This window comes from Megachile rotundata, chromosome 9 (genome assembly GCF_050947335.1).
Source record: "Megachile rotundata isolate GNS110a chromosome 9, iyMegRotu1, whole genome shotgun sequence".
Lineage (NCBI taxonomy): Eukaryota > Metazoa > Arthropoda > Insecta > Hymenoptera > Megachilidae > Megachile > Megachile rotundata.
This window is the reverse complement of record NC_134991.1, coordinates 12,008,933-12,033,810: the sequence shown is the minus strand read 5'-3', so window position 1 is coordinate 12,033,810 and position 24,878 is coordinate 12,008,933. Positions and strand designations below refer to the sequence as shown.

The 24,878-nt window shown below is 40.7% G+C and overlaps 1 protein-coding gene across 1 annotated transcript in view; it reads right to left on the bottom strand.

Annotated features, from left to right (window-relative positions):
• The window catches only part of LOC100876623 (uncharacterized), a 288,061-nt gene that overhangs the window by 12,274 nt on the left and 250,909 nt on the right, over nucleotides 1-24,878 (bottom strand). The window contains exons 8-10 of the mRNA XM_076535286.1: nucleotides 18,552-18,720; nucleotides 17,007-17,161; nucleotides 4,728-4,838 (exon numbers count right to left, since the gene is read on the bottom strand). Of these exons, the coding sequence (XP_076391401.1) occupies nucleotides 4,738-4,838; nucleotides 17,007-17,161; nucleotides 18,552-18,720 (425 nt within the window). The 3' untranslated portion in view covers nucleotides 4,728-4,737. The remainder of the gene's footprint in view (nucleotides 1-4,727; nucleotides 4,839-17,006; nucleotides 17,162-18,551; nucleotides 18,721-24,878) is intronic.

Genomic DNA, 24,878 nt, shown 5'->3' with positions numbered 1-24,878 from the left:
GGGGTGGGAATTTGAGGGGTGGATGGGTGGTAAGGTGCAAATTTTTTGGGTAAGTTGTAATTTGGGTGTTCGGAAATTTGGGAAAGTGGAATAGGGGGGGTGGGAAGTTGGAGAATTGGAATTTGGAGGTTGTGAAGTTGGGGAATTGGAATTTGGGGGTTGAGAATTTGGGAGAGTGGAATTTGGGAGTTGTGAAGTTGGGAAAGTGGAATTTGGGGGTTGTGAAGTTGGAAGAGTGGAATTTGGGGGTTGTGAAGTTGGAAGAGTGGAATTTGGGGGTTGTGAAGTTGGGAGAGTGGAATTTGGGGGTTGTGAAGTTGGGAGAGTGGAATTTGGGGGTTGTGAAGTTGGGAAAGTGGAATTTGGGGGTTGTGAAGTTGGAAGAGTGGAATTTGGGGGTTGTGAAGTTGCAAGAGTGGAATTTGGGGGTTGTGAAGTTGGGAAAATGGAATTTGGGGGTTGAGAATTTGGGAGAGTGGAATTTGGGGGTTGTGAAGTTGGGAAAGTGGAATTTGGGAATTGTGAAGTTGGGAGAGTGGAATTTCGGGGTTGTGAAGTTGGGAGAGTGGAATTTGGGGGTTGTGTAGTTGGAAGAGTAGAATTTGGGGATTGTGAAATTGGAAGAGTAGAATTTGGGGGTTGTGAAGTTGGGAGAGTGGAATTTGGGGGTTGTGTAGTTGGAAGAGTAGAATTTGGGGATTGTGAAATTGGGAGAGTGGAATTTGGGGGTTGTGAAGTTGGGAAAGTGGAATTTGGGGGTTGTGAAGTTGGGAGAATGGAATTTCAAGATTGTGAAGTTGGGAAAGTGGAACTTGGGGGTTGAAAATTTGGGAGAGTGGAATTTGGGGGTTGTGAAGTTGGGAAGAGTGGAATTTGGGAGTTGAAAATTCGTGAAAGTGGAATTTGGGGGTTGTGAAGTTAAGAAATTAGAATTTGGGGATTACAAAGTTGGAGAATTGGAATTTGAAGGTTACAAATTTGGGAAAGTGGAAATTAAGGGTTGTAAACTTTAACAATTAAAAACTGGAAAAATTTGATATTTGGGTGAATAGAAATGTAGGCACCCCCTAATTTGAAGCTGAAAATACTAAATTTGTAAAATTAGAAATTTGAAGTAACAGAAACTTCAAAGTTAAAAAAAAAATTAAATATTTGAGCAGCCAGAAAATTGCTCCACCCAAAAAAAATCCTTCGTTCCATTTTCTCATGTCCACAGCCATTTAACATCCCCATAAACCCCTCATTACTTCCCATCGCTGTATTTCAAGTTTCCCCAGTGACTCTACTTTCTCATTTACCATTTATCTGTTACTTTTCCGCTCAAAGCAACTCCTTGACATTCAATTTCTCTTTTTCTCGTGACCAGGCATTTTCCGTAGATTTCTCCTCGATCTTCAGTTGAAGTGTTTGTAGAATCCCCACTTTTTTATCCGTTACCAATATGTTTGCCAGCGATCGAGTACCGGTTCGCTACTTTCCACCGTTTTTCCTCCTTCATTTCTGTCAACTTTTCTCTCCCCTGTGTGTTTTTCTTCTGATTTTTTTTTTGCTCGCTGCGCTTTTCCTGGTGTGTTTCTCTGGGATTTAGAACTCCCTTGGCAACTCCGTTTCCGTTTCTTCTGTCTTTGTTCCCCTCATTCCGTCCGTTTTGCTCGCCCCGACCCTTTTCCCATCTTTTTTTTCCCCCAAGCCCGTTTACTCCCTTCGCGATTTTACGATCTTCCTCTTCGTTTCCCCTGTTCTTCTGAGTCTCACACCCTTTCTCTCGCCCTTTATCTTTCGCGTGCCGGATTTTCAGCTTTGTTTTCCACTGGACTTTCCCCTCGGTAGCGCGTGATTCTCGTTACCACGAGTTTCTTCTTTTTAACTTACACGCTTCGTTTCTGTTTGCTGTTTATATTTTTATCCGCTTTGTTTCCCTTTTTTATTTTCCCGGCAACGCAATAACTGCTGGTTTCCTCCTCTTATTTACTTTCGACTATTTTCGTTTGCTTTTTATCGGTCTTGTTAGTTGCTCTCACTTCCGGCGCAGTTCACTTCTACCGGCTTGTCTATTTTTTCTACTGACTTTTCTGTTGAATTCAAGTACCACGCTCGGATTGGAGTTTTTGGACGTATTTTAATTCCACGCGCGGTAGATTGTGCGGTGATTCGGCACTTATTCAATCGACGTCGTACTTCAACGTACAGCGATTACAAGGGTAATTGGGGCGCTGAGATTCAATGCGTAGTAATTCGTCGCGTAGTAATTCGACGCATAGAAATTTGGCGTGTGGGAACTCTACGCGTGGAAATTCGGCGCGTAGTAATTCGACGCGTTGGTAACTCCACGCGTGGAAATTCGACGCGTTGGTAACTCCACGCGTGGAAATTCGACGCGTTAGTAACTCCACGCGTTGGTAATTCCACGCATGGAAATTCAACGCGTAGTAATTCCACGCGTTGGTAATTCCACGCGTGGAAATTTGGCGCGTGGGAATTCTACGCGTGGAAATTCGGCGCGTAGTAATTCCACGCGTGGAAATTTGGCGCGTGGAAACTCTACGCGTGGGGATTCAGCACGTGGGAATTCAATGCGTAGTAATTCTACGCGTTGGTTATTCCATGCGTGGAAATTTGGCGCGTGGGAATTCTACGCGTGGAAATTCGGCGCGTAGTAATTCCACGCGTGGAAATTTGGCGCGTGGAAACTCTACGTGTGGGGATTCAGCACGTGGGAATTCAATGCGTAGTAATTCTACGCGTTGGTTATTCCATGCGTGGAAATTTGGCGCGTGGGAATTCTACGTGTGGAAATTTGGCGCTTGGGAACTCTACGCGTGGTAATTCGGCGCGTAGATATTCGACGCGTGGATATTCGGCGCGTGGTAACTCGGTGCGTGGTAATTCGACGCGTGGTAATTCGATCCGTAGAATTCCAGCGCGCGATAATTCGATCCGTAGACTTCCAACGCGTGGTAATTCGATACGTGGTAATTCGATCCGTAGACTTCCAACGCGTGGTAATTCGATCCGTAGACTTCTAGCGCGTGGTAATTCGATACCTGGTAACTCGACCCGTACAATTCCACGCTCTTCCAGCGCACAGTAATTCGATACGTACTAATTCCACACAAGATTAACTCGTCACATACTAATTCTACTACGAACTCAACACGTGATGAACTCGAGACATCGTCCATTCACTGCCTAGTGATTCAACGCATTATAATTCGACCAATACTAATTCCTTACATGGTAACATTATTTGTAACTCAGCATGTATACTTGACTCGAAGTAATTCATCACGTACTAATTCGACACAATTAATTTTCTCACGATACAATCTGATGCCATTATTTCCCATCGCGTGTAGGTACACAATTACTCCAAGATGCAAATAAGTCCTTTGAATCAACATAATACTTTCCTCGACATTCTGAAACGTAATTTAATGAATCAGATAAAACGCCCTAACAAATTAACCGATCTCACGGAACAAGAACTTGATACTTTAGCATCAAAGCAGGGGAAATTGATCGCTCATTTCTGGCGGGTTCTAGAAATCTCCGTTCGCTTTTGTTAAGTTTCTCCCTGTGGTGTTGCGGTTATCGAGTTTTCACCGACGATTCAATTTTCTCGATTAAAATTCACAAGATACCGGGTATTTTGAGGTAAATTTCCGGAAACTTTCGCAGCCCGAAGCGGTGAAGGTTTAATAAACAAATTCCCGTAAATCGTAGCTCGATCAAGGATTTATGCTTGATTTACGTGCACTGGAATGTCTGTATCTTGGAAAAACAGGAAAATCGAATCAGGATGATTGGAATTCGGGTCTCTCGATTGTGGCACGTTACGAAATCGAATCCGATTAATTGGATTTTACACGGTTTACGTTTTACGAGATTGCCGAAGAACAAAGCATGGTTACGAAACGTCTGCTGAAGTTTTAACGCAGCTGAGAGCGTTAATAGAGTTGCTACGGCTATAGGGAACGGCGAATAATCGAGTATTTATTCGGTGAATAAATTTCAATCGGAGCATGTTTTTGAAGACGTTCGAACCCCGTTTCTCGAAACAATGCACTTCAATCTGAAGGGTCTTATTGTAGAACTGTCGATTGCAAAGTAGAGGTAATTTGAATTTTATTGGGGTTATAGATGGGCTATTGCCATAAAATATTGGAGGGTGGCACATAAATACTCGTCGTAAAATAATTAATTTTATAACCATTTCTACAATTTTATATTTTAAATGTTCTTCAATTATGAAATACTTATCATCATCAGTTAGATTAATCTTCTATAAAGTTTGAGATCAATATTTTTATAATTGAGTACATTTTTTAAATTTTCAAACAAAGAATATATCATTGAACATAAACTTCAAGTGCCTCCTCATATGTTAGTACACATATGTACACATACGTACATCTATAAAAGTATCACAATTATATAAATGTTTATACAATTTCATCTGTATTTTTATAATTAAATATGTTTCTGAAATTTTCAAAACAAGAATATATAATTGAACACGAACTTCAAATATCTCCACATATGCTGCTACACATATGTACACATACGTACATCTACATAAGTGTCACAATTATATAAATATTTATACAATTTCTGTTTCAATTTCCTGATTGCTATAACACTTAGAACTAATTCACTAACGTCAACCAATCAACAGAATTTGATCTTCGATTGAAGTTTAACCCGTATTGTTTAATGATCGAACTCACCTTAGTATTGTCATCTAGAGAAGACGTAGCTTATGGTTAAGTGGATTAGCCAGAGGTTCAGAAACGCCCTGGAGACCCCGTTACCGTCGTGCACTGCGGCTGGTAGCTCTCCTGAAACGAACACGAACAAGAAGAAATTAAATTAAGTACCATTGGTGTGCTTAGGTCGTTTGTTTCGGTTCAAGGCGCGGGCGATAGCTTTGCGAACGAAGTTGCCGAGTTACTTGCTTAATTTGCTGTTTATTCTTTTTTAAACGTTGTTTGTGATCTTTTAAAGAGAGTTACGCGAGATCCTGCTTTTATGGATCTTCCAGAAGCTAATTATGCTAATTAATATAACCACTTTCTGTTTGTTTTCCAACTTTTCTACGGATAAGAGCTTTTAACCTTCTGACTTGAAGATTACTCTAAAAGGTGCATTTTGTAGTGTTTGTCAAGGTTATGGAAGTGGGTGAAGGTCATTGGTGAATTTTATTAAATAAATTTTACTTGGATTTTTATTTCAGCTGCTTTTTTGTTGAAGATGTTTTAGCTGTTCTTTTCAGTAGCCATTTTGTTGAAGACATTTTATCTGGAATTTTGATCAGCCATTTAGTTGAAGATCCTTTATCTGCACTTTTGATCAGGCAGTTTGTTGAAGACACTTTATCTGCACTTTTGATCAGCCATTTTGTTGAAGACATTTTATCTGCACTTTTGATGAGCCATTTTGTTGAAGACATTTTATCTGCACTTTCGATCAGCCATTTTGTAAAAGACATTCTACGTGTACATTTGAACAGTCATTTTGTTGAAGATATTTTAGTAGCATTTTTATTTCAACAGCCATTTTGTGAAATATATTTTATGTATACTTTTGAACAGCAATTTTGTTAAATACATTTTACCTATACTTTTGAACAGCCATTTTGTTAAATATATTTTACTTGTACGTTTGAGCAGCCATTTTGTCAAAAATATTTTACCTGCATTGTAACTTGAACAGCAATTTTGTAAACTATATCTTACTTCAGTCAGAGTTCTTTTTGAAGAATAAAAATTATTCATACAAATATGGGGATGCGGTCTTTTTAAAGAAACTTTAAATCCTTTGAATTCTAGCCAACTCTATATCCTCTTATCTCTATTTTTATATGGAAAATAGTCGTGGACCACAATTCACGCAGGCTTTGCCTTCTTCCATAAAGCATCCTACCTGTTGAAGCGTTGGAAGCAATATTATTTGAAATAAGACCAATATCCATGGCAGAGTATCACGCGATCGCACCGTAGGTGCTTCTCCTCGGACTTCATCGTGCAGCATCTACTATAAATCACGAATCGCTTGCTCTAAAGCCAAGGAGATTAATCAAAACCAAAATAACCCGTATATTCCATAAACCGTATTAACCTGTTCAAGTTCACATTATATCTAAAATAGATGAGAAAGTTCTTACTTTATCAGCAGAGAATTTCAAAGAAAATTTAGATCAAATACGCAACTATCTTCACTAAAATTTCCATCACAGTTTCAGAGATCCATTCCAAAATTTACGAGAGTCTTGATTCCATCTGCACGGAATTCGCAGACAAAGAACGCAGCATTTGGCAATAGAACAATGTAGGAATGATCGATACAAATTTCTAACAGAAGCTAACGATCAATCGAACGATAGTCGACGTTCTCGCTGGACGACGTCATAGACTCGTTTCCGCGTAAATCACGCGGTCGAATATATATTTTATTTTGCAGCGTAGCCAGTGACAGGCTTGTAAGCGTTCGCTCGCTTGCTCCTGCTGCTCGTGCCGCCGACAAGAACACATTTGTCATTTCATTAATGGTTGTTCCGTCTATAGGTTTTCTGTCAGCCGCAGCCCGCCGCAGCTTGACGTATTTTGGTGGCGTCCGTTTAATCGCTCTTCGACCGAGTTACGTTTCCTAGATAATAGTTCGAGGCTCCGGGGCTTTCATGAAATTAGGCAGTCCTTATTAATGGCTCTTACAACGCGACCAGCCTATAACCGCCTCGTACCTTTGCTTCGACTCTTCGTTCCTTCAACCGGAAACGCATCGTTCAAACGACTACCCACCTCCTCCCGTTCCGCTTGTCGACGCTCGATGCATACCTGCTTGCGGGAAAAGCGCGAGTTATTACGTTATTTCGTCGCACTACCAAGAGTTATTGTGTTATTGCGCCGAACAACAGCCGGCACTTAATCTTCTGCTGATGGAGGGCTTTTAAGGTTGCAGTTCTACAGTTCCCCCGTTGTTTAGGGTGTTTTTAGCGGAGCTGCGGTGTAAGAGATCGTAAATACGATTATGTACGCTGCTTTGTTGCGTTGTTTAGGTGGTGAGAGTTTCACGGTGATTTTTAAACGTTTTTATACGCTGTTTCCTTGTGGTAGTTTGCTGAGAATTATTTTGTATAAAATTGTGCGTACGATCATTATTTCAGGCAGCGTAATTTATTGGACTGATTTCGTGTGTTGAATTATCGAGTTACAATGCATCGAATTACCACGCGTTGGAAGTCTACAGGTCGAATTACCAAGCGCTGGAACTCCACGGATCGAATTACCACGTATCGAATTACCACGCGTTGGAATTCTACGGGTCGAATTACCACGCATCGAATTACCACGCGCTGGAACTCCACGGATCGAATTACCACGCGCTGGAATTCTACGGGTCGAATTACCACGCGCTGGAACTCCACGGATCGAATTACCACGCATCGAATTATCACGCGCTGGAACTCCACGGATCGAACTACCATGCGCTGGAATTCTACGGATTGAATTACCATGCGCTGGAACTCCACGGATCGAATTACCACGTATCGAATTACCACGCGCTGGAACTCCACGGATCGAATTACCACGCGCTGGAATTACCACGCGTGGAAATACTGACGCATCGAATTACCACGCGTCGAATTACCACGCATGGAGATCCTCACGCGTCGAATTACCACGCGTGGAAATACTGACGCATCGAATTACCACGCATGGAGATACTGACGCGTCGAATTACCACGCGTGGAGATACTGACGCGTCGAATTACCACGCGTGGAGATAGTAACGCATCGAATTACCACGCGTGGAGATACTGACGCGTCGAATTACCACGTGTGGAGATACTGACGCGTCAAACTACCACGCGTGGAGATAGTAACGCGTCGAATTACCACGCGTGGAGATAGTATCGCGTCGAATTACCACGCGTGGAGATAGTAACGCGTCGAATTACCATGTATCGAATTACCACGCGTTGGAATTTTACGGGTCGAATTACCACGCATCGAATTACCACGCGCTGGAACTCCACGGATCGAATTACCACGCGCTGGAATTCTACGGGTCGAATTACCACGCGTTGGAATTCTACGGGTCGAATTACCACGCTCTGGAACTCCACGGATCGAATTACCACGCATCGAATTACCACGCGCTGGAACTCCACGGATCGAATTACCACGCGTCGAGTTACCACGCGCTAAATTTTGTTCACGCGTCAAACTACCATGTGTTGAATTACCGCGCGCCAAATTATCACGCGTCGAATTACGATGCGTCGAATTGCTACGCGCCGAATCACTATAATCTCCATAATCCAATATCATCCCAACTATCTCCAACTCATACAAATCAGCAAAGTTCTCTCTTTAAAAAGAAACATCTTTCCTCGAAGCACCATTGACAATTCCAAGATTCCATAATTCATTCCGACATTACAAAACTCCCGATGGAGAAGAAGTGTAGATAGAAATGAAACTTAATCACTGATGTCCGGAATCGGAGATTTCCAGCTGGAAAAATCCGCCTTATCGAAGTTAGCTCGTTGATTATCGATCATTCGAAACCTCCGGAGAATCGAAACGTCCTTCTCCGTCTGATAGAGAATGTGGTCTTGGCCGGTGTCCAGGATAGTCCTGGAATTTGTCTTCCTGGATACCCGTTCTTTCAACGAACGTAACATCTTCGTCCTTTCGTTTTCTTTCTGGTATTTTTCAATTCGATGCTTTCACGCGTCTCGCTCGTTTCATCGATCCGCGCAAGTTTTCTTTTCTTTCGCAAGGATTCCTTTCTACGACGAGTTTCATCGACCTGACGCTTTGATCTTTCAATTTTGCTTCGCCCTCTGTTCGTCTGTTTCGCAATTTCCAGATTTATCTTTGATTCTTCGGCATTCTTTCGTCGCGCGACACATCTATTTATTCGTTTTACGTTTCAGTTTCCACCGGCGTGTTATACTTCCTTCTGTCGAGCTTTCCCTTTTCCGCGCCATTGGCCATCGCTTTTTGCAGCGAACCTCGTTCATTTGAAATCTGTCACTTCTGTTACTGTCCTTGTTACGCTCCTGCTATTTCACCCGATCGTTTGCACTTTGACCGGAAACGTCAGAAACTATTTCTCATCTTTTTGTTCCAGCAATTCCTTCTCGTTATACGTACAATTTCAATATTATAAAAATTTTTAAATTCTTTTAACTCATTCTTTACAGTCACTGATACAAAGTTGACATAAAATTTCAACTTTCATTGTCTGTTTTAATATTGCAACTGCGATTAGTTCTGACTCACTAAATAAGTCAAAGAACAAGGGTTTAATAAGGCCATGTAAAATAAAAAATATTAATAAAAAGTTGTCGACATCATTTATAAGAGAACTTCAAGATTTTCGTAAAATAAATGATCTGAAGATCCATTAAAGATTTCTCCCCTTCATATACGTCACGTTTTTCCTATTCCCCGAAACGGTGACCCTTTTTACTCCGATAAAGACAAAGGGATCCTCCAGGTCGGCGTTCTATCAGACGACCCGGCGATAAACTTGTCAAAATGATGGCCGCCGGGATAAAGCGAGAGGTCATAGGTCAGAAGGACCGTTTCGGCTCATATGTGGGGTAACACTTCCCGAGGACGGAAACCCCGGTACCGAAATCACGTGGCAGAATTTACTATTGGTCACTTCCTGTCCTCGTAACTTTCGCCCCGCAAACCGAGCCGTAACGTTACGATCCTCTTGTTGCTATCGATCCTATCGGACACTTTCAGCATTCTCGGAAGAGAAGAAACCGTTCCAGGCCTCTTTAGAAAGTCGATTTTAAGTTCGCTGTGTCTATTGAAACTCGAGGACCTTTTAGAAATCTTTTAGAAGCTCTCTTTGATTTCTCCGGGTGTTTGTCGAGTTTATATAGATCATGGTTGTCCAGAGTTTTGGATGAAGTTAAATATGAAGATACTTATGAGGAAGCTTTCCCGGAACGTATGAAACGAGAGGTACATTTCTTTTAATGTTTAAAAAAATGTTTCCCTTAATACTTTCATCGGCAACGAATGTATTTACAAAGTAGACAGCAACCAATGGATATTTAATCTGGATATAAAGTTCGATATCGACTCGGAACAAGCCCGGGCTTGTTTCGTAACCGTAATGATCAATTTTCCGTTCGCTGATAATTAATCTTCTTACGCGGTGTGCAACCGACTCAGGCTGAAATTGGTCTAACTCTCTAATTGCGCTAATTACCTTAGCAGCTTTGAGCAATTCGAATGCTCCGACGTTTGACATCCAGCTAATTATAGGCGCGTCTCGAGCACATTCCATTGTCTCCTTTCGTTGTCTCGATTGTACCAAACTTACGATGGTTAACATAATTACTCATTTTAACCCATGAACTTCAAATTATTCTGACATACTCACCTTTTACTTCATTTCTTTTTTAGTAACTATTTTAAAAAATCGAGCCATTTTTTAGTTTAATTTAGGGACTGATCTTAATTATTGAATCAAGAAGTTGAACCACACATTTGAAAAGTATAAATTAATAATTACAAATAACTTCAGTTATTATAAACTTGAAGAGGGACTAACCGAATTATAGAAACATTGTTTCAGGAACATAAATTTTTCTAAAATTGCACAGTTAAAATGTCATATCAAATATATTTTTACTGATTAACCAGCTCAATAAATATTAACCTAATCCATCTATTGTACAAATAATCTCCAAATCACTTGTAGAAACCAATCAGAAATAAAAAGCTTCTGAATTATTTCAATCTCCCATTTTATACTTGAATAATATTTGCCTTAAGCTTCCTCTAATTAAACAGCTACAAACGAGTGAAAAATCACACACAGACCCCCGTTTAATTTTCATAAAAGCACCATTCAATTCGCAGCAGCGAAGTAAAGCCATCAAGGCTACCGTGTCCCAGGATCGTCACAGTTATGGCCCCCACAGGAAACGGTTCTTACGTCGGTTTAGAAGGCATTAGAATCGAGCTTGAGCCGTAGTCACGAACAGTCAAACACCCCGACGAGTCAACCGGGGGATAAGGCTTGCAAATGGAGGAAAAAAGTGGCCAGCACGATAACGGCATTCCCCTTCTGTCGACTCTGCTTTCATTCTCTCGTCCATCCAGCTTTCACGCCTCCGACTTTTTCCCGCAGTTCTCGTGTTACGGGTCTTCTCGACACCTAGCCACACCGTAACGCGTCGCCGTCACATTAGGCTGGCGGCGTTTCCATTTTCATGAAATGCGCGTCGTCGACGGGAACGACGACCCGTTAACGGTGGAGAGATGAACCTACGCGCATCAAGATTGCATCCGTGACCATACTCGACGTCGGTTAATCTGCATTATCGCCGTCTCTGCATCGGGTCTAACATTTTCGTGGGCGATATTCTGGCTTGGATACGTTGTTCATTATGCTAATCGACGCTGGTCGATTGCTTTTTGTTCTTTGTGGGAGTTGCTTTTGAGTACTTTGAGTTATTGATTTGGGAATGGTGATGTAGGAATGGTGATGGTTTCGAAATTTCTGTGTCGAGAAGTTACTACGACCTGGAATTCCTGCGACCCGAAATTTCAACGTCTCGAGTTCCTACGCTCGGAATTCCATCGTCCCGAAATTCCATCGTCCCAAGTTTCAACGCCCCGAGTCTTATCGTCCCGAAATTCCATCGTTCCAAGTTCCAACGCTCCGAGTTCCATCGTCCTGAAATTCCATCGTCCCGAAATTCCATCGTCCCGAAATTCCATCGTCGCGAATTCCCATTTGTCCCGAAATTCCATCGTCCCGAGTTCCAACGCCCCGAGTTCCATCGTACCGAAATTCCATCGTCCCAAGTTCCAACGCCTCGAGTTCCATCGTCCCGAAATTCCATTGTCCGGAAATTCCATCGTCCCGAAATTCCATCGTCCGGAAATTCCATCGTCCCAAGTTCCAACGCCCCGAGTTCCATCGTTCCGAAATTCCATCGTCCTGAAACTCCATCGTCCCGAAATTCCATCGTCCGAAAATTCCATCGTCCCAAGTTCCAACGCCCCGAGTTCCATCGTCCCGAAATTCCATCGTCCTGAAACTCCATCGTCCCAAAATTCCATCGTCCCAAGTTCCAACGCCCCGAGTTCCATCGTCCCGAAATTCCATCGTCCCGAAATTCCATCGTCCGGAAATTCCATCGTCCGGAAATTCCATCGTCCCAAGTTCCAACGCTCCGAGTTCCATCGTCCCGAAATTCCAACGTCCCGAGTTCCAACGTCCCAAAATTCCAACGCCCCGAGTTCCTACGTTCCGAAATTCCATCGTCCCGAAATTCCATCGTCCTGAAATTCCATCGTTCCGAGTTCCAACGTCCCGAAATTCCTACGACTCGAGTTCCTACGTCCCGAAATTCCTACGTCCCAATATAAGTAACAAATGTAATGAACGAATATTTGAAATATAATTTTACGTCGTCAACCAATAATCTTCCACCAAAAGATCAATGTTCTATTGTTGAAGGACTTCAAACGAAGAAGTCGATTCTCAACTTCCCCATCGAAGCCGCTGAAGTTATGGAAGAAGGGGAACATCAAGGGCCGGTCAGGTTATCAACCAAAGGATTATTGACTCTCTGTTATTGACTGGGTTTAACTGACCTCGTCATTCAATCGATCGGCATTCGTGTCTGAATGCGATTGAAGCGATCATTATCCTAACATTACCAGAGCGACCGGCTGATTCAATATGTGCATAAATTCTTTTCTCAAACGTCTAGCGTGTTTACCGTCTACCATGTTCGACTGGCAATAAACATCGCGCAGAATGTGCTACTTAAAGACGTATTACGAGAAACAGTCAATTTTCCATCGCGCAGTAAACATGAACGATTTTATCGTTTCATATAAACATTATCTGCATAAGAATACTCGAGTTTACACGATCAAGAAAATATTGTTCTTTATTCAAAAAACAATTCCGTTTATCTTCTGCAAATCCCCCGAACGTGTCACAATTTCAGGAAAATAACTTAGCAGCTGTATGCGTGCCTCGGATACTGAGGGACCCGATAATCAAAGGCGAAGAAAGAAGAGAAACAGAGCTCGATGATTCCTGGGCCGTGCAGTTATCTACAAATTATAGTCGTCATCTTTGAGAAGAAAAAAAACGAGGCTGCGACGTCGCGTCTTAATCTACTAATTCCTCTCTCTTGTTTGTTGACGCTGAGTAAATTAAAAACCGATGAAAGCAGAGATCACGATTCTAATTAAAGTACAGACTCTCGATAGGAGAGCCCTGTGATTCGCTTTTCGCTTGATTAAACCGTCAAGAGATGTTGGAGATGTTGCTCTTTATTGTTTGAGACTTTGAGGGGATTTTTGATGATTGTGGATGTTGACAACTTTTTTGGGAAATGAGGTTGAATTTTGGGGATTTGGACATTTGGGGATGTGAAGATTTGAGGATGTGGGAATTTAGAGATGTGAGAAGTTGGGTATGTGAGGATTTGGGGATGTGAGAAGTTGGGTATGTGAGAAGTTGGGTATGTGAGAAGTTGGGTATGTGAGAATCTGGGGATGTGAGGATTTGGGGATGTGAGAAGTTGGATATGTGAGAATCTGGGGATATGAGGAATTAGAAATGTGAGAAGTTGGGTATGTGAGAATCTGGGGATGTGAGAAGTTGGATATGTGAGAAGTTGAGTATGTGAGAATCTGGGGATGTGAGGATTTGGGGATGTGAGAAGTTGGATATGTGAGAATCTGGGGATATGAGGAATTAGAAATGTGAGAAGTTGGGTATGTGAGAATCTGGGGATGTGAGAAGTTGGGTATGTGAGAATTTGGGGATATGAGGAATTAGAAATGTGAGAAGTTGGGTATGTGAGAATCTGGGGATGTGGGAATTTGGGGATGTGAGAAGTTGAGTATGTGAGAATCTGGGGATGTGAGGATTTGGGGATGTGAGAAGTTGGATATGTGAGAATCTGGGGATATGAGGAATTAGAAATGTGAGAAGTTGGGTATGTGAGAATCTGGGGATGTGAGAAGTTGGATATGTGAGAATCTGGGGATATGAGGAATTAGAAATGTGAGAAGTTGGGTATGTGAGAATCTGGGGATGTGGGAATTTGGGGATGTGAGAAGTTGAGTATGTAAGAATCTGGGGATGTGAGGATTTGGGGATGTGAGAAGTTGGATATGTGAGAATCTGGGGATATGAGGAATTAGAAATGTGAGAAGTTGGGTATGTGAGAATCTGGGGATGTGAGAAGTTGGGTATGTGAGAATTTGGGGATGTGAGGATTTGGGGATGTGAGAAATTGGGTATGTGACAATTTGGACATCTAAGACAATTTGGACACCTAAGACAACTTGAGAATCTAAGACAATGTGTGAATCCAAGACAATTAGCTAAGTCCCAATATAAAAATTTGCAACTCGCTAACTTCAAGTCCTCAAAATCTATAAATTTCAGGTTCTCAAATCCAAGACCACAAAAACTTAATTAAACCATTTGAAGTCAAGATCTCGAGTACCAAGGATATCCCGAAATCCGAAAAGTTTTAGAAAACTCACCGCAACACTTGTGGAATAGAAAATTAGAGAATCTGAAAGCACAAAATGTCTCTACGTTCCCAAATTTCTGCGTTGCAATGATCGTGGAATGAAGTTCAAAGGATTTCGTGCCGCATACGTAATAGCGATTGAAGGGTAAATCGACAATATGTTCTTCCACGTGGCCACAGAACTCGGTCGACTTCCTGCTGGTCGAAGTTTCGCGCGTCGTCTCGTCGACATTGTAACTGGGTGCACGTTTTCAGGATGAAAGGAGCTGAAAGCTACCGTGAAAAGACGCTCTTTCGCCGGAAATCCTTCTGCTTTTACGACGGACGAACTTCTCCGTCCTTGTTCGATTGCTCGATCGCGGACACAACGGACGTTTACGTTTTCGAAAAGAAATATCTTCTCCGTGGGATTTTGTAGGGAAACAAATTTGAGGAGGTTTCGATGCGTTGGTCTATTCGATCTTCATCGACTCGGGTCTTAATAAGTGGCGGCCTCGTTGGAATTACAAATCGCTTCTGGTTCACCGCTATCGAGAGGGTAACGCAAGATTAATCTGGTCGTTAGAAAGGTAATCCGCGATCGAATTACTTTGACCTCTTTCCTCGACGTCCTGCAAATCCATTTCTTTTCGTTCCTTTTTTTGACCACGGAATCGATTTGATTTAATGACCTGTCTTTGCGCTGCTGCTTACATTGTTAATAGCTATGGAAATTAGAGACAAATACGATCAATCCGTAGAATTCCTGGGGTAAATTTTGTACCTTCGATGTTTTAAACTATGTATCAGAACTTGTCGAGTACTGCTGAAAACTTTAGGGTGAGACAAAAGTAGAAATGGGGCAGATATTCGCGAATATCTTGGTACTCATCGATTCTACGGTAAAAATAGTTATTATAAAATTTGTAGCTCAGGAAATTCTCCACAAAAAAGAATGTATACGTTTTTTTCCTAGGAGAAGTCCTTCTCTAGATATGTGATGTAAATCCCAGTACAAGAGTCCTATGATAAAAATGGATCACTTATTCGCGTATATCTCGACATTCATCAATTTCACAGTAAAAGTAGTTATTATCAAATTTGTTGCTTAGGAAATTCTCTACAAAAAAGAATCTATACATTTTCTTGTTAGGAGTAGTCATTCTCAAGATATGTGATGTAAATGTTCCCAGATACCAGTTCTCAGAAAAGCCTTATGATGAAATTGGATCATTTATTCGCGAATATCCCGACATTCATCTGTTTTACAGTAAAAATAGTTATAATCAAATTTGTAGCTCAGGAAATTTTCTACGAAAAAGAATTTATACGATTTTTTCTTAGGAGTAGTCATTCTCGAGATATGTGATGTAAATGTTCCCAGGTAGCAGTTCCCAGAAAAGCCTTATAATAAAACTGGATCACTTATTCGCGAATATCTCGACGTTCATCAATTCCACGTTAAAAATACATATTACAAGATTTGTAGCTTGGAAAATTCCCCACAAAAAAGGAGCTATACAACTTCTTCGTAGCAGTAGCCGTTATCGAGATATAAACCAAGACTTAGTGTTCAGTACGAGTCAGAACAACCTATATACATTTACCATAAAAAATCTCAGCCACCTTCACAAGAATGTATAGTAAGATCCTCCTTATCGGATCATACGCCTACCAGATGCGCTGAAAACTCGAGATATCAGCTAAAACGAAAGGTACACGGGACGGAAACTCGAGAGTGTTCTCGCAACATTATCCTTTGGAGAATCGCCTTAGGGTCGTGGTCGATTGAACCTTATTCCAGGATGCCTAATCGCGCGTGTGCCTCGACGATCTTCAGACAAGATAAAAGCTCGGCCATTTTGTCTCCCAGCGTGAAACTCGAATTTTCTTCTAGATAGTGTCGCATTCGTAAATCGACGGAGAAATTGTCCTATCACGAAGACGGATAGTCTCTTACTTGGCTTGTAATGCAATTTCTCGTCGTTTTTCTGTTTCAGTTTTTTAACTGAAGGAAACTCACTTTAGGCTGTTTCTAAGGTAAATTTATTTTCATGGACTCTGACATCAAATATTCACCAAATAACTGATCAATGTTCATTTATAAATTCAATCTGGAATTTGTCGATCAAAAACCAACATCAGATCAACACTGTCTACAAAATGAGAACTGATTGTAATGTTAGAATTATAACAATCAAATGACTAATTTGTCATACAAAGACAAGAGGAAGCAGAGAACATACGCCATTGAAAATTTCAATAAAGTAGAATGAAAACCTATATATAGATAGTTATTATTCATAGTGATCGGGTATCACACACAATATTTTTCTAAAATCGTGAGGACGAAATCTTATAAATATTCATAGTAGTAGATTCTCGATCGGATATGTCCTGAAGCCATCTAATCAAGCCCGACTCCCTATTTCGGAAAATGTAGCAATTCCTATGAATGATGCAAAAGAAAACTCACCGTTGAGTACGTGGACCGCTATGGTGGTTTTCGCTTTGCCCGGCACCACGCAGCTATAGTTTCCAGCATGCCTGGGGCTGGCTCTCTCGACGATCAGGGTGCTGACGATCACGAGGACCTCCTTGCCGGACGAGATCTCCGTCGTCCTGTTCTCGCTGGAAAACGAGATATCCGAGCGTAACCCATATCCGGCTCACGTACCAACCTAATACCGTGTATCCGGTCTTAGGTGTGGAGAAAAGGAGCGAAGGGTAGGGTCGATGAAACGCGAGAAAGCTCTCGTTTCATAGATACCGGTCTTAAGTGGGTCTCCGGGCGTTTTTGCTCTCCCACTCTTCTTGTTTGATAATTTCATTAACGGCGACTACAAGATAACGAGGTGTTTCGTGAAATTGCTCTTCGTCGATGCTTCTCGTTCGATAAGACGTTCTTCGTTACGAGTAAGAGAGCTCGTAAACTCTATCAGATTATTTATTGATTTACTTTCTATTTTAACGAAACGTGTACTTTGATATTCTTGCGAGACCGCGTTAACCTACAATTTTCTGGACAGTCATCTTAATTATTCTTACAACATGAAAAATATATATAAATATTTAAATAACTGCAGAAACTTAAAATCTTATATTAAGCATTCAGACTTGATTATGCAAATTATAATCAGAGAACCTAATCCAAAGTTGCAGTCAAAATATGAGTGTGATTTGTCACATTCGAACTGTCCGTCACGAGTGCGTCATAATATTGCAAGCCAAAGGGTAAACATATTTTTAAGATATTTGTAAGAACAGTATTTGTATCTTCTTTAAAAAATGTGCGTCGTGAGTGCGTCACGATATTGCAGTCCAAAGGGTTAACATATTTTTAACAAATTTGTAAGAACAGTATTTCTATCTCCAGCTAAAAATGTGCGTCACGAGTGCGTCACCATATTGCAGGTCAAGGGATAAACATATTTCTAAAAAATTTATAAGAACAATATTTCTCTCACTTTTCAAAAATGTGCGTCACGAGTGCGTCACGATATCACAGATCAAAGGGTAAACATATTTCTAAAAAATTAGTAAGAACAGTCTTTCTGTCTCCTTCCAAACATGTGCGTCACGAGTGCGTCACCATATTGCAGGTCAAGGGATAAACATATTTCTAAAAAATTTATAAGAACAATATTTCTCTCACTTTTCAAAAATGTGCGTCACGAGTGCGTCACGATATCACAGACCAAAGGGTGAACATATTTCTAAAAAATTAGTAAGAACAGTCTTTCTGTCTCCTTCCAAAAATGTACGTCACGAGTGCGTTACAATATTGCAAGCCAAGGGGTTAATATATTTTAAAAAAATTTGTAAGAACAGTATTTCTATCTCTTTTCAAAAATGTGCGCCACGAGTGCGTCACGACATTGCAGGCCAAAGGGTAAATTTCTAAAAAAATTGTTAGAACAGTATTTTTCTCCCGTTCCAAAAATGAATAAGAATTAAATTGCCTCTCAGTACAATGTTCTGAATTAAAAGGGTTAAGATAATTGAAGGGGTTAAAACTCACCTAACGTCTTCCGAGAGCGTCTCATCCCCTCTAGTCCAAACAACCGCCTCGTTCAGTGATTCCATGACGTCCCTAGCTTCGCACCTGAGCTTCAGAGCGCTTCCCGCCTTCAGGTGTCTCTCTTTAGGCACAACTCGACCAGAATCGTCCGTTATTGTCAATTCCGGCGCTGCAACAGTAACGTACCCGCTGAAAATGTTCCTCCTTGCGGATAACGAAAATTACTCCACCTGGATATTGAAGACAAACACTCGGGGTTTCAATTACAAGGAGCAGCAATAAAAACGTTCCACCCCTTGTGCTTGGGATTAAACTTTCAAACATCCAGGTAAGAGTACGATTATGCGAGGTCACGTTGAATTACATTCGCGGCTAAATGTATTCATAATTAACAGTCGTAAAACGAGGACTCGGTATCTCCGGTGACTAATTTACATCGTATAATTAAAGCATCCGGCGATATCCTCGACAGAAGTGTCCCGTTAACGAGATGCCCGACGATCGCTAAGAAATCGTTTATTAAAAATCACCTTTGACCCGTTCAAGCACTATGTCAAAAACAGAACAGACATCGTGAAACCCGATTTTATAAACTCATAATTCTGAGAAAGCTCGAAAATTTGACAGCCCGTAGGTTTTAGTCAAACAAGGTATTATCGGTTGAAAAGGGCCACGGCCGGAAGTGGAGCTACGGTTATCTTTTCGAGTATCCAACACCGTCGCTGACGAATGGGATACAGATAGGAGGTATTGGTACGTGACTACCCATACAAATTACCGCGGGGAGACGGGGTGAAGAGCAGGGGATGTAAGTTGTAGCTTTCCCAGGTTTCGCGAAGGAAAATCGACGTCGAGAAGCGTTCGTGACCGGCAGAGCAAACGCTTTGAAACAGTTAAACATCGACGATCTCCGTTTCTCCAAACGTACCCGTCTTCGAGTTCGACGCCTCGGACACGACTCTTTTTCCAGGTCGTCGTTAGAATTCAACGCAGACGTTCGACTGCGATTCTCGAGTCGACCGCTATGCAAATTTTACCCTGCGATCTTTGTCTTCTCATCCCTCTTTTTGCTGCAGTTCACACACGGAAATATAACTTCTGTGTGCTCTTGCACATACAACTATTCCGTTCAAATACATTATTTTATATTCTCAGATATATTCTGTACGTCTACACAGATATGTACTCTACATAAATATATTTCGAAGAAATATGTACAGTTTGTATTAGCTTCTGACTGTATTGGTACACCGGCTGTATTGACTAACTTTGTTGTTACTGCTAAACAAATGCATCAAGCAAAAATTAATTGATGTGAGGTTCACCTAAGAGGTTCCTAACCTAACCTAGTCTGGTCGAATAATTTTCATCTAATGTATTGTTTCTTATCAGTAATAGCAGTTAAGTAATTCAGTTTATTCTCAGCTGTTAAGTTCTTCCCTCATCCTGCATATTATGCACTGATATCTTGCTTTCATATACAAAACTCATCAAATAAATATTCTATCATTCCTTCATTGTCCAAAGCGATAAAATCCAGCAAACTCAGTTTTAGCATAGTAAGATCGAATCGCGAAACAGGAATGGTAAGAAGCGTCATACGGTGGATCCAATTTAAATAATACTTTCCTTTCTTCCGTTCTAAGATCCCCATGGGAAGCATCCGGTTGGGCTACCCTTATTCGCGTTCGCGAACGTTCATCCTAAAGAAGCTTAAAAAATGATCAGCCGAAAGAAATTTCGATCGTGGTCTCGCAATCCTGTCGGCTCCGGTTTCGTAGGATTAAATTTTCCATTGAATTCCGCTCGCGTCTGTTCATCGGGCAAAGCCGAGATCCGACGCTTCCGCTCGACGAATGCTTACCCTACTCGATCTCAATATCTTGCAGGACCCGTGTCACTGCAAGAATCCTCGTCGAGATTGCCAGACGCGCTGTCCACGTAATAAAATAATTCCTTTGATATTATCCAATCGTCCTCGTAAAAATTGCAGAATCGTATCTTTCAGAAATAATCGGAGTAATCTTATTCGAGCTTTAATATCCATGATGTGGATATTGTATTGTTTGCACTCCTCCGTTAACTCTTCACGATTTCTCCGTTAAGTATCTTTTCACTAAATCCTCCGTTAACTGTCCTTTCACTAAATTCTCCGTTAACTATCCTTTTACTAAAATCCTCTACACTGGTTTTCGTGAAGGTTCAAGAGATCACAATTCGTACAATTATTTATCCGGCTCGATCAATCGAGAGCCACGATAAATTGCCCGGCTCATCTATTTGATCTATCGTGTACCTTATGATAAACCGAACTATGATCCGCTTTTTTTTGCCCCTGGACAAATCTGTCTCCCAGATAACGCGATCCTGTCGATCGATCGACGTTGCAGATTTCCGCTGCCGAGATGAATCGAGTACAACTCGATCGGATTCACAGATTCGTCTGGTTTTGAATGGTGGCGTTTACGTTCCGACGAAAACGTTGCCGTGAATCTGGCGTGCTCGATATTCCTTGCTAACGTACGACTGCATATAAATTGGAAACTTAAGGCTCGAATAGAAATATTGCGATATATTGATCGACGCGTTTTTAGACAAACACGAATTCGATGGAGCCGATCACGGATTTTGTGTTCTTTATGTAAGAATGGAGAAATAGATATTTTTATTTTGTTCAAATATTCATATGTTGTTACTTGACTCTTTGCATTTAAGAAGAGATTTTTAGTTAGTTATTTATTAAAATATCTGTTAAAATATCTATTATAAAGTAACAGGTGTTAGGTGACATATATAGTGGTAAAATGAGACATAATTTTTTAGCTTTGCATTACAGAAAGAAACTTGATGAATTGAACAAGTGTTATCTATTAAAATATCCATTACAAGATAACAGGTATTAGGTGACATCTATAGAGGCAAAATGAGAAATAATTTTTTAGATTTGCATTACAGAATGAAACTTGATGAATTGAACAAGTGTTATCTATTAAAATATCCATTACAAGATAACAGGTATTAGGTGATATCTATAGAGGCAAAATGAGAAATAATTTTTTAGATTTGCATTACAGAAAGAAACTTGATGAATTGAACAAGTGTTATCTATTAAAATATCCATTACAAGATAACAGGTATTAGGTAACATCTATAGTGGCAAAATGAGAAATAATTTTTTAGCTTTGCATTACAGAAAGAAACTTGATGAATTGAACAAGTGTTATCTATTAAAGTATCCATTACAAGATAACAGGTATTAGGTAACATCTACAGTGGCAAAATGAGAAATAATTTTTTAGATTTGCATTACAGAAAGAAACTTGATGAATTGAACAAGTGTTATCTATTAAAGTATCCATTACAAGATAACAGGTATTAGGTAACATCTATAGAGGCAAAATGAGAAATAATTTTTTAGATTTGCATTACAGAAGGAAACTTGATGAATTGAACAAGTGTTATCTATTAAAATATCCATTACAAGATAACAGGTATTAGGTAACATCTATAGAGGCAAAATGAGATAATTTTTCAGTCAATCACAATATTAGAATTATATTTGAATTCAGGTTTAATATTTTGGGTTTATGGCTGACTAGTTTTACCCTGTTCTACTGACAGATCTGTATGACGGATGACATTTCACTAGTCATAGTGTCTGATAAACATCTGGTCCTAGTGCATGATCTGAGCAGCATAATCTGACAGATATATCAGGTTACATAATCTGTCTGACCAGTTACCAGTATATTCCACTGACGAGAAACATTATCCCAGTGCCTTTGAGTATGCTATAAGGTTTACATATATTCTGACGTTAAATTGAGGTGTTACAGTTATTTATTTATTTGGAGATTATAGATATTAATCCGACTGTGTGAGTTATAATGAAATTCAAAAGTACAGTACTATTAGCATTTGCAGTTTAATTACCAAGAGACAATATTAAACATAAACGTAATTATAAAGAATTTACAATGCAGAATTATTTAAATATGGCATCATATTTTTTAAAGCGACAGATATGGTCCCTGAAACCAATGTTACAATTTTGTACTAGTATATTGTACTTTATCTATACTTGTATATCACGTATGACTTTATCTGAAGTACACTACACAACGTATGACTTTATCTGAAACATATTAGTACATAAAGTACGACATTATCAAAAATGTCCGTACAGAGCGTTAAACAGGTAAATAATTCTGAAATCATGTTATCTTATCATAATCTACAATTCACCGAACGAAAGCCCAGCGCAATATTTTTAATTATTCCGAAGCAGTATCCGAGTTTCATTTGAAATTGCTTGTTTCCACGGGGACAAGTCGAAATTAGGGTTCGCCGAGGAACTGTCGGATGCTCGGTCGCGTAGAAATTTTATTAACACGCTACACGGAACGTCGTTCGTGTTTGAAATTCAGAAAATGCCGGCCTTTCGCGTAAAAAACACGCTCGTCGGAGCCGTTGCGGTCTTCCCTGGTCTGGAATAAAATTTCAGTTTACGCCCGACGCCGTTTTGTTCGTCGACCGCGTAACCGGCGGTCCGCGTCTTTCGAATTCCACGCGACAAAGATGCGCTTAGCAATCCGTGAAAGTATGCCCGGGCACGTGCGTTTCCCTCGTTTCTTGCCCCCGACCAAACGGGAAAGCATCTTTCACGGGGACGCACCAGCAGGAATTTCTTTTTCCGTCACGCTCAAGCAAAAACGCGGTTGCCCGCTGAATTATTGCGAATACCGTCGCGCGGTTCGGCGAGAAAGAGACTTTTCTTGCGAGCCGACGTCGCGTCGATACATCGAGACGCCGCGCTATCTTTTTCTCCTTCGACCGACTAAAACATTGATCATCCAGCGCGGAAAATCGCTGAATTATACGAAATCCGTGCCGGAAGAATCGCACCAGAAACGGGACACCATCTTCCCTTTAAATTCCCTCATATAACGTTACGGTTCCGACGATTGTCGTCGATAAAGTCCAAACTATCGTTTCGTCCTGGAAATCGTCCCAACTTGCGAGAACAACGCTCGTAGAGATTCTTCCACTGTTACGACACTGTTTTTCTCCATTCGCGAATTTCCTGATACAATCAGTATTCTTCGATTTTGTAGACGTGGCAATGGCGGATCAAACTGGGTCGACTGAGGTAAACATTTAAATGTACCGTGGATTTTTATTATCACGAGAGCCTATCAAGTGTCATATCAGAATTGATCACATTTCTCAGCGAACGAAAAAGAGGAGCACCTAAAAATACAGTATAAAGTAATCTAACGCCTGACACTTCACTGATACCCGAAAACACGATGATACAGTAAAGACATATTTTCTAGACGGTTTCTGGTCGATATATCTTAAGAAGCAAGATAAATTTGTCGCATTTGCACCGTCATGAAGCAGCGTTAAATATAAATCTATCATACGTGACGTGCGTGGTATATTTCTCAGTAAAGAAAGAAAATGTAAAACAGTTAAAAATACAGTAAGTAATCTAACATCTGACAGTTTACTAATATCTGCAAACACGATAAAGTAACAGCTAGAGATATTTTTAGTCGATGTATCTTTAGAAGTTGGGGAGATAAATTTGTCGCATTTTCATGGTCGTGAAGCAGCGTTAAATATGAGAGCCGCGTGTCGAGGTAAGAAGACGCACGAAACGCCATTTCTCTGGCGGAATGGTGTCCCGTTACCAAGTGGATTGTTTAAAACGACCACCTTGCAAAATATCTCCTGGCAGAGGTTCATTACGCAAATAGAAGGAGTCCATTAAGGTGGCAGGGGTCGTGCGTAAATTTTTCCCCCTCGACACTCGAGCACCCGGAAGGAAAGTAGTTTCACCGAATGCCGTGGTCTTTCCTCTCCGTAACTAAGTCATCGTTTTTCCCCGGGACAAAAGAAAGCTTCCACGAGTTGCTCCTTTCAAACATTACCTAACCGAGATCACACGCAGATGGTAAAAGGTACCGGAACGACCTTCCTTTAGAGCCTCCTGGAACATCGAAGAATCCGCTTCCAGCCAATAACACGTAGACCCAAGTTTACGATCGAACATCTTGTCGATAGTATTTATGATCGTCATTGTCCATAAGAGCTGATCGTAATTAAACTCCATATCTCTTTAAAGAACGTTTTTTAGCAAACAGTGTTTCTGCATCTTCGTGATTTAGAGGAACTTTTGAATCCAGATCAATGATGAAATGATCAGGCAGATTCATGAATGTTGAATGCAGTTTTAAACAAATTTAATTGAGCATTCATGAAGCTTGAATATTCATCGACGTTATTGACGGACGCTGTGTTTCATTCATGCAGCCTCTGTCA